This window comes from Mustela erminea, chromosome 2, assembly GCF_009829155.1.
Source record: "Mustela erminea isolate mMusErm1 chromosome 2, mMusErm1.Pri, whole genome shotgun sequence".
Lineage (NCBI taxonomy): Eukaryota > Metazoa > Chordata > Mammalia > Carnivora > Mustelidae > Mustela > Mustela erminea.
Genome location: NC_045615.1, coordinates 83,254,354 through 83,265,813, shown reverse-complemented (window position 1 = coordinate 83,265,813; position 11,460 = coordinate 83,254,354). Strand labels below are relative to the sequence as shown.

Sequence of the window (11,460 nt, the reverse complement as noted above, 5' to 3'; positions counted from 1 at the left end):
ATGCTTTTAAAGCTCCCAGGTGATTCTAATATGTTCCAGGCCTGAGATACAATTAGAGCCCTGGCTTTTTGGTTCTTAAAGTGTAACGCCTGGACAGACAGCAACAGCAACCTAGGAAATTTGTTAGAAATACAAATTCACCAGCCCTGCGCCACTTACTGAATCAGAAACTCAGGGTAGTAGGATCTAGAAATTTATGTTTTAACAAAGTTCCAGGTGATTTCAATGCAAGCTAAAATATGAGTACCACTGACTCTAAATGGGTTTTAAAAAATTTAATGTGTATATGAACCAGCTTATTCAAATGCAAATTCTGACTTAGTGAGGTTGGGATAGTGCTTGAGATTCTAAATTTCTAACAAGCTCCCAGAGGATGGTGCCAATCCACTGACCATACTCTGAATAGCAAAGTGCGAGGATACAACTTTATTTCTATGTAATTATCCAGTACAGTATATAGGAAAACAGTTATACCTCAGTGAGTTATGAGTTATGCAGAGAATAGACTTTTCATGGTAAGTTTACTTTTTTTTTTTTTTTTAATTAACACAATCTGGTGAATCTGCACATTAGTTCTTTTGGTCTTGAGGAAAATCCGTGTTTTGGTCCAAAATTTTCTAAACTGTTTTCAAAGTTCTTCACGAAATCATTGGTTTCCTAGGATTCTGCCTATAAGAATAGTCCCAGAATTAAGTTATTCTACTCTCACAAAATGGTCCAAATGTACTTCTATTTCCTTTGTCTCATTTGCCAATATCTTTCCTTTTATTTCCAAACCCAGTTTCTATAGCAGCCTCTGCCCAGCATTCCCATTCTCAGTCATATAGTTAGCTCTAGATTTTTAATTGCTTATAACATTTACTAGCATAAATCTAATTATATCCAAGAATTATATCTAATTATACAACATTCAGGTAAGATGGACTGTGAGAATGCTGTTTTCCCTGTGATCACACATATTTGCAGGGGAAAGAAATCTGGCTCTTGTTGCAGATACTGAGTACTATTCTGCTAAAGCCTCCCTTCTTTCTGCCTTACTTTATTTGGTTTATAATAGAACGAAGGAAGAATATACACTCAATCCAAGTTTGGATACATTAATCAAATGTGACACATGCATTCTGTATTCAGAATAAATCTTCTTGGATATATGAAATAATTAACTTTTTAAATAGACTTTTATTGTGAAGTATAAAATACTTGGAAATGATTTGAAAACTTTCCAGTTACAGTGTTAATTCAATAATCTTTAGGAGAGAAAGCACCACATTAAAAAATTACATTCATAACAATCTAAAATTCACATGTTAAAATAATAGTAAATACAACATTAGCAAATCATGAAATTCAGAAACTTTTGTAATCACAGAGCTAAATCAGGGGTCTCAAACTCAGATGTGTTCAGGGCTAAGTAGGAAACACAAAGTAGTGAAGCAGCCTGATGAAAGAGAGAGTCTAGCAGACTGTGGCAAACTAGAAATGCATGCCCAGTTGAAAGACTTCAAATTCAAACAATTTTGAAATATTATGCATACTGAATAAACAGCTGTGGGCCACGCTGGCTGGTATTGACTGCAAGTTTACAACTGCAGCCTGAATGAATTTTTAGCAGTTTATGTACCCAATTCTCAAAACGGCAGACAGCACTTTTTAAAATATGTATGTTGTCTCTCTCTATATATAACATGTTATTTTATATATATATATATATATACCTTACACTATATATAGACATATAAATGTGTATATATAAAGCTTGAGTCACTATTTTGGGATAAATGGATTAAAAATTTTTAAGAAAAGGTACGTTGCACCTTGATCAATTTAGGAAGTTGTGTGGATAATATTCATTAAAACATCTGGTTAAGAGATGAAATTTTTAAAACTTCCTTTCACATTTATTTGGGAAAAACTAGTTATGCCTAAAAGGTAATTAAAATTAAATAACATTTCATTCTTTTACTAACAGAAAGTCCTATACCACAGTACATTATTGCTTAGTAAGAAATATTTAGGTAAAAAAATAAATGTTGGTTTTACTAAGGTATAATTCAGAAAGCATTCAATCATATTGCCTCCTATATACTAAGAAAATTCTTGTAATTCATTTGACAATAAGTCTTATTTTATCTTTAAAGGGTATTTTGTTTAAGAATTTTAGTACATTTTATACTTCAGTTAAAAGTAAAGGTTCTAGTCTGAAGATATAAAATGGCTATAGGCCAAATGGCTGTAACCAAATTGATTTGGTTTGCTATGCCAAAGCAGTTTTACAGAATTTACAGTTTTGTATACCATCAATGACTTCACATTAATGAATTTTTAAAATATTTTTTAATAGCTAAACTGATGGAGATATTAGTAATAAATAAATTCTTCTAAAAGACTATGAAGGCACATTATAATTCAAATATCCTTGCTAGACCAAGAATACATATTTTAAAATAATCCATAGACAACACAGATTTCAAACAAATAAAATGCAAATACATTTATTCCAAACCTTGATACAATTCCCAAAAATATATTCTACTTTTTTCAAACATTTTAAATCTTAGCTTGAGAAGTTTAACATAAAAAGCACCAAATCTAATCATATAACCTTCCACTTAAAAAAGTTAGCAGTTATTATATCTTTTCTGTAAAATGAAGTTATATGGAACAAATCAATTTCATTTGTGGTCTTTAATTTCTGAAATTAAAAAGCCAAAGCTATCAAGTATATCTGACTAAAGTTGGATGTTTAGCAAACCCACAGTATGTAAGAAAATGTTAAGACACAGTATCAAGTAATGCAATAGGTCTTTCATCATTTCCATTTTTCATGAATTGAAACTTCTTAAGTAGGGGACATACATTTGGCATCATTTTCTAACCTCATATTTGGTAAAGTTTTAAAGTTCAGCCAAGTCATATGCATCTTACCTGCATTCCTACATTTGTTTTAATTATTAAAACTACCTAAATATGAAGCAATCAGGATTTTTTTAAGAATTAAAAGTTAACACTGATTTTATACATCATTAAATATTTCCATGGCAGAAATTAAAGTTGAATATAAGAAAGAAACAAGTTCTCAAATCAATAGTAGAACTATCATATAAGTATACAATACATGCTGATGTATTACAAACTTAGCTTGATTTAGCAGTTCTTTAAAAACCAATAAGGTTTCTATGAATAAATTTATTTTAATTAATAAATTATTCACAATTAAAATTTAAGGTTTTCATAAATAGTAACAACAGACAAAATATTGCATATATGGGGTTCCCACAAAACAGTAACAAAATACTTCAACATTGTTTCATCCAAATATTGGTTTAAAATTATTCACATGTATTTAAAGATCACTGTTGACTGATATAACAATGAATTCCAGACTAAACTGATAGTAGTTAGATATATAGTGCTGTCTGCTTATTCTTATCATCAAAAGTGAAAAACTCCTTTTGTAGGAAACATGATGGCCATTCTGGTTACATAGAGCGATCCAATTAGTTAGCATACTTATGGAGGAAGCGTTCAAATGCATCATAGATGGCTTGTCTAAAATTGAAGATGAAAGAAAAACTGTTAAGTAATGAGCAAAAGAGGAAGACGGACACTACTTTTATTATGTTATTTCCAAAGTTACCTGTGGCTTGCAACCTGACTTCCTCTCCAAATAGCTTTGAAAGAGGCAGGTACCTGAGGGTGGTGGTTGGATCCATGTAACTTCACCACAGCTGCAGAAAACCTCAAATGTGCTTTCAACTGATGATGAATTCGGAAGTACCTTTTCTATGATGTACTTTTTTGCACCTTCGAACTTACATAATATATGCATTTATATAATATATATATGCAATATAAAATATGTATGTATGTATGTCACTTGTTGAAAATTAACTGGCTATGTAACTTTTCATAATGTAGTATTTATTCAACCTGTTTCATAAATTATGATAAGGATGCTTTTTGTCCAGAAAAACACATGTTCTTAGCAACTGAACTAAAAGCAGAAGCCTTAGTTTCCAATATTCCCTTCACAGGGTGTTTTAATATTTTAACTGGACATTTAAGGTGACATATAAAAGTTAAACTAAATAAGTGACAACATACAAAGAATTATTTCTTGGATTAAAAAGAGCTAAAACATGTCAAACATGAAGTAATACAATTCTTTGTTATCTAGTGATGCAGCTGGCAGTTTTGAAACACAGCATGCACAGGGCACTTATCTAAGCACTTTATGTGAACTAATTTATTTAACCATTAATGATAAACATATCCCAAAGACACCTTTTGCCATCAAATTTGAATAGAAGTAGAAATAATATAGGCTATCAAAAACTAGAGATACAGCATAAAATTTTTATAATTTCTAGTAAGTACTGGAGTCATATAAGGTTATTAACATTAAAACCAATATTTTCACTTCTCACGTAAGGTTCAATATTCATGTGCTACTGAAAAACAGTGCTGGACTCTTCCATAGATGCTCATGCCATATGAGAGAAGAAAGTGGAGTGAAAAATTCAAGATGAACCAAAGCAAATTTTACAAACCCCAGTGTTCCTCCCTCCACCCTAAATATGCCTGGCTATTACTATTTGAAGAGGGTAAAAACACACAATAAAATGTGCCTATCATATGCTACTTCCCTAGTTCTGTAAAAGAAAAAAGAAGAGGATGGTATAGGAAAAAGTATCACAACGTGAGAATTGAGGGAGGAAGGTAAGAAATAAGAAGACTAAAACATATAATAAAAATACCCAATCTTCTCTATTTATTGAGGTCAAAAAAAAAATTCCAAAAAACAAGCAAATAAACAGATACCTGTTTAGACCAATCATCTTACCTGAAGAGTCCTTGTTTAAAAAGATAAGCACTAATATGACCCCCCTCTAGATAACGGATTTCACAACCAGGCCAAATTTCTTGTAGACTTCGAACTCCTGTTCGTGGAATATAAGCATCTTCTTTGGCTTGAACCACTATAATGAGGCTTGGGTCAACTGGAACTAGGGATAGAATTTTAAAAAATAAAACATATATACCCTTAAAAAGCTCTTAAGATTTTTATATAAATACTATTAATCATATTAGAAAATGAAATACCCCTGATAGTACACTAAATGAAACATCTGTCAAACTAATTTTTTTTTTAAAAAAGATTTTATATTTATTTATTTGAAAGAGAGAGAAAGCACAGACTAGGAATGAGTGGGGGTGGGGAAAGAAGGAAAGGGAGCAGCACACCTCCTCCTGAGCAGGGAGCCAGACCTGGTGCTGAATCCCAGGACCCTGAGATCATGACCTGAGCTGAAGGCAGCTGCTTAACCAACTGAGTCACCCAGGAGCCCCTAAAAACTTTATGATTAAGTTAAAAACCAACTATAATACACTGTAATATAATATTTATCTCTAAAACAAAAAGATGAACATTCTAAAAAAGACACAAAATCCAACATATATTTTAAAATTTAAATTCAATTAATTAACCTATAATGTATTATTTGTTTCAGGGGTACAGGTCTGTGATTCATCACTCTTATATAATACCCAGTGCTCAATACAACGCATGCCCTCCCCAATATCCATCACCCTGTTACCCAATCCCCCATTCCCCACAAAATCCAATATATTTTTAAACTAATAAGATGGTTTTAGATTATCATGGATAAAATATGACGCATTTAAATAACTCACTTAGCCTGGAAAATATATTCTGGTGCCAACAATAAACATACTCTTGAAATATGAAATTATTTTATAAAGCATCTTTAAAAAAATATTTCACAAATATTTACACATCAGCAAACATTCTTAATTTCATATAAAAATTGGTACCTGAGAAATTTCCCACATGAGTACATTCATCCATGACTCCTTTCATGAATATTAAAGACTCTTTCTGAAGATTGTTTCTCCTGTGTTCTTTACTGAGTAGATGGTATGACTGAGGATTGCAACTCGTGTAATTACTTTTGTTGGTTGAAAGCGTTTGATTGAAGCACTCCATCTTAGAGGTATCTTGCAGTAAGAGTCTTTCTGATGTGGCACTGACAGATGTTTTACTAGATTTATGGCACTCACTAGGTTTTGGGGATACAACTTGGTTTGTCATATCTAAATTTAAAGTTCCAGAAACCACATTAAGGTTAGTTAGCTTGTCTGCACTGATAGGGAAGCGTTTCACAAACTCTTGTCCCATTTTGAAAGAATCTGTCTAAATAAATAAAAGAAAATATCATTTATTATAAAATACATTTTATTTAACAACCTTGTTAAAGACAAAACACAAATTTCATCAGTGAATTAATGAACAAATAAAATGTAGTACATACATACAATGGATTATCATTTAGTCTTTTTTTTTAAACATTCTCCTTTATTTTCTTCTAAATGCTTTTTAATTTTTTTTTAATATTTCTTCTATTTATTTGAGAGAGAGAGACACCGTGAGAGAGGAAACACAAGCAGGGGCAGTGGGAGAGGGAAAAGCAGGCTTCCTATTGAGCAGGGAGCCAGATGCAGGGCTCAATCCCTGGACCCTGGGATCACGACCTGAGCTGAAGGCAGATGCCCAACAACTGAGCCACCCAGGTGCCCTGATTATCATTTAGTCTTAAAAGGAATGAAATTCTGATATATACTTCAACATGGATGAACCTTGAAGACACTATGCTAAATGAATAAGCTAGATACAAACAACAAATATTGTATGATTCCAAATTTTATGAGGTAATCTAGAGTAGTCTGATTCATAGAGATAGAGAATTGAGTGGGGACTGCCAGGGGCTGGAAGGAAGGGGAATGAAGAATCATCGTTTAATGGGTACAGAGTTTCAGTTTAGTAAAATGAAAAGTGCTGGAGATGGATGGTGGTGATGGAGAGAGGCAATGGTTGCACAACAATGTGAATGCACTTAATAACACCACTGAACTGTACACCTCAACATGGGTGAAACTGTACATTTTATGTTGCATATATTTTACAACTTAAACAATAACAAAGAAAAAAGAGATGTCATGGTACATTGCCCATATAATTGATTATTATGCAGCAGCAAAAAAGAAAAAAGAAACATTTGTGTATAGTCCCTTAAAAAAGGTAAGAAAAAAGCTCTTATTTCTACTGGTTTGAAAAATTCCTTGAAATATTAATAAATAATGACTTACGTATTGAGGGATATAGGACTTAGGCAAATTGAGAATAAGGGTAGGATGTGTTTCATGATATGCCTTTTTATACTTCATGATGCTTGAACTACATGGCCATATAATCTATTTAAAAAATTGAAGAATGACTCTCTCTGCCTGCCTTTCTGCCTAAAATTGATTGAAGCCAAGGAAAAAAAGGAACCCAACGACCTGGCTAGTAGAACAAATCACTGAAGTCATCCAGATCAAATATATATATAAGAGGGAATGGAAAAGGAAGTTTGGAAACATTGAGAAATATAAGATTAAGCAAACTAGAATTACTCAGAGGGCTACACCATCAACTTTAACTGCTTTTGATTGGAAAACTGTTTTTATAACAAAAAGGAAGGAAGCCATCTTGACATTTCTTGACTATGCATGACTGTGAACTAGTTCTGGGACAAAAAACCTTTCTTTTTTTAAAGATTTTTTTTTTTAATTTATTTGACAGAGAGAGAAAGGAAGCACAAGCAGGGGGAGCAGCAGAGGGAGAGGGAGAAGAAGGCTCCCTGTTAAGAAGGGAGCCTGATGCGGGGCTCAATCCCAGGACAGTTAGATCATGACCTGAGCTGAAAGCAGATGCTTAACCAACTGAGCCACCCAGGCGCCCCAGGACAAAAAAACTTCTATACAACCTCATGAGTGAGAGGCACAAAGAAAGTGCAGGGTAAGACCACACTGCCATTTCAGACAACCAAAATTTTTGATTCTCCCTTCAAAAAATTTTCATATTGAGTTTTCTCATAAGCTCTCAAATATAGGCATCTTTTGGCTTATATGTACAGGGGAGCACAAGGAACTAACTAGCAGGTAGAGGTATTTTGTAACAAAGTTCTTAGGCACATAATAACCCTTTGAGATTATGCAAGACAGACTTACTTTACAAGAGTGAGATTTATAGTGGTATAATTAAAAAAGTCCTAATTGATAGTGGAGAGTCTCGTTTCCTTTCTGAGATTTCTTGAGATGCTCAGTGACTTCCAAACAGAATGTGTAAAATTAAAAGTTCACAAAAAGAAAAAAAAAAATCATTAAAGGAACTGGTCACCTTAGGAAACTAACAGGGAACCAATTAAATTTTCTGAAAACTGGTAGATTACAGTAAAGAATCAAGCATTTATCTTGCCTTTCCTAGATGAATTGAACTACTAGGTACAATAATAGATAAGTGCCTTTTTATATAAGCATTCAAACGAATAAATAAAAAAATGATAGAATATCAGCATTTTGAAGCTCTCCACTATTAAGAGACATAGGTATTAAACATGAATGGAGGCTTACACCACAAAATAGAGACTAGACATTATGTGCTTCCTGTACTCCTACTAAAGGAATAAAAACTGAATGGAGACTCTAGACCCAGCTGCCAACTTTCAGGCAATATAGAGCATGGGTGAACATGCTAAACTGTACCATGAGAATGCAATCAGAAATAGCTACACTTGGGACGCCTGGGTGGCTCAGGTGGTTAAGCGTCAGCCTTCCACTCAGATCATAGATCCTGGGATCAAGTTCCACATCAGGCTCCTTGCTCAGCAGGGAGCCTGCTTCTCCCTCTGCCAGCCCCTCCCCCTACTTGTGCGCGCGCTCTCTCTCTCTCTCTCTCTCACTCTGACAAATAAATTAAAATCTTAAAAAAAAAAAAAGAGCTAGAATGTGAGAAACTCTACAAATAAATAGCCTAAATTCATCAATTGATAAATTACAAGGAAAGGGAAAGGAATAAAACTTACAGATTAAAATATACTTCAAAGCACATAAAAGTATTGTGTCTAATGACACACATTGGGACAATAAAATTATTGTAAAGACAGAGGAAGTAATTACAATAAAAATCAGGATAATGATTAATAGTTGGGGGAGAAGGGCTTTTTAATTAGAACACATGGAAGTGGTTTCTGGGTTGGGTGGTCCTTTTTTAAAAATTTTTTTAAATTTTTAAAATTTTTTCCACTCTTCCCCTGATGATCCTCTGTTTTGTTTCTTAAGTACACATACAAGATTATAATTGTCTTTCTCTGATTGACTAATTTCACTTAGCATAATACCCTCCCTTAGCATAATACCCTCTAGTACGAGGGGGTATAGCTCAGTGGTAGAGCATTTGACTGCATAATACCCTCTAGTTCCATCCACATTGTTGTAAATGAAAAGATTTCTTTTTTTTTTTTTTTTGATAGCTGAGTATTATTCTATTCCCTCTTCTTTATCCATTCATCTGTCGATGGACATCTGAGCTCTTTGAGTAGTTTAGAAATTGTGGACACAGCTGCTATAAACATTGGGGTGCAGGTGCCCCTTCAGATCACTGTATTTGTATCTTTGAGGTAAATAACCAGTAGTGCAATTCCTGGATAGTACGGTAGCTCTATTTTTAACTTTTTGAGGAACCTCCATACTGTTTTCCGGAGTGGCTGTACCAGCTTGCATTCCCACCAACAGTGTAAGAGGGCTCCCCTTTTTCTACATCCTCACTAGCATTTGTCATTTCCTGACTTAATTTTAGCCATTCTGACTGGTGTAGGTGGTATCTAATTGAGGTTTTGATTTGTATTTCCCTGATGTCAAGTGATATTGAGCATTTTTTCATCTATCTGTTGGCCATCTGTATGTCTTCTTTGGAGAAATGTCTGCCCATTTCTTGATTGGGTTATTTGTTCTTCGGTATTGAGTTTGGTAAATTCTTTATAGATTTTGGATACTAGCCCTTTATCTGATAAGACATTTGCAAATGTCTTCTCCCATTCTGTCCATTGTTTTTTGTTTTGTCGACTATTTCCTTTGCTGTGCAAAAGCTTTTCATCTTGACAAAGTCCCAATAGTTCATTTTGGCCTTTGTTTACCTTGCCTTTAGAGATATATCCAGCAAGAAGTTGCTGTGGCCAAGGTCACAGAGGTTGTTCCCTGCATTCTCCTCTAGGATCTTGATGGATTCCTGTCTCACATTTAGGTCTTTCATCTACTTTGAGTCTATTTTTGTGTATGGGGTAAAGAAATGGTCCAGTCTCATTCTTCTGCATGTGGCTGTCCAATTTTCCCACACCATTTGTTGAAAAGGCTGTCTTTCCATTGGACATTCTTTCCTGCTTTATCAAAGAAAGATTAGTGCACCATAGAGTGGAGGCTCCATTTCTGGGCTTTCTATACTATGCCATTGGTCTACGTGTTTGTTTTTGTGCCAGTACCATGTCTTGATGATTATAGCTTTGTAATACAGCTTGAAGTCTGGAATTGAGATGTGACCAGCTTTGGTTTTCTTTTTCAACATTCCTTTTGCTGTTTGGGGTCTTCTCTGGTTCCATACACTTTTTAGGATTATTTGTTCCAGCTCTGTGAAAAAAAGTTGATGGCATTTTGAAAGGAATTCATTGCATGTATAGATTGCTCTAGGTAGCACAGATATTTTAACAATAATTGTTCTTCCAATCTGTGAGCGCAGAATATTTTCCCATTTCTTTGTATCTTCTTCAGTTTCTTTCATGAGTACTCTATAGTCTTCTGAGCACAAATCCTTTGCCTCTTTGGTTAGCTTTATTCCTATGTATCTTATGGGTTTTGGTGCAATTGTAAATGGGATCAACTCCTTAATTTCTCTTTTTTCTGTTTCATTGTTAGTGCATAGAAATGCAACTGATTTCTGGCTTTAGGTTTTATTTGCTGTTCTTTCTCCATCTCCTTTAGATTTAAGGTTAGGTTGTGTATTTGAGACCTTTCTTATTGCTTGAGAAAGGTTTGTATTGCTAGATACTTCCCTCTTAGGACTGCCTTTGCTGCAACCCAAAGGTTTTGAACAAATGTGTTTTCATTTTCATTTTTTTCCATGAATTTTTAAAATTCTTTTAATTTCCTGGTTGACCCATTCATTCTTACTAGGATGCTCTTTAGCCTCCATACATCTGCATTCTTTCCAAATTTCCTCTTATAAGTGAGTTCCAGTTTCAAAGCATTGTGGTCTGAAAATATGCAGAGAATTGGAGTTCTCCACTATAATTTGCTCCAATATATCTTCTACACACCCTCCTCTCTCTCTCTTCTTCTGGGATCCCAATTATTCTAGTATTATTTCACTTTATGTTATCACATATCGCTCAAATTCTCCCCTTGTGATCTAGTAGTTGTTTATCTCTCTTTTTCTCAGCATTTTTATTCTCCATTGTTTGGTCTTCTATGTCACTAATTCTCTCTTCTAGAGCTCATTTACCTCAGCAGTTAAAGCCTCCATTTTTTATTGCATCTCATTAATAGTCTTTTTGATTTTGACTTGATTAC

At 33.8% G+C, this 11,460-nt stretch overlaps 1 protein-coding gene across 2 annotated transcripts in view; it reads right to left on the bottom strand.

The window, feature by feature from the left end:
• Positions 1-2,476: 2,476 nt before the first annotated feature.
• Positions 2,477-11,460, bottom strand: part of ABHD18 (abhydrolase domain containing 18) — a 47,577-nt gene continuing 38,593 nt past the window's right edge. For both annotated transcript variants that reach the window (XM_032333390.1, XM_032333391.1), the window contains 3 exons: positions 5,836-6,214; positions 4,844-5,006; positions 2,477-3,549 (listed from right to left, as the gene is read on the bottom strand). In XM_032333390.1, coding sequence (XP_032189281.1) covers positions 3,498-3,549; positions 4,844-5,006; positions 5,836-6,214 — 594 coding nt within the window. In that variant the 3' untranslated portion in view covers positions 2,477-3,497. The remainder of the gene's footprint in view (positions 3,550-4,843; positions 5,007-5,835; positions 6,215-11,460) is intronic.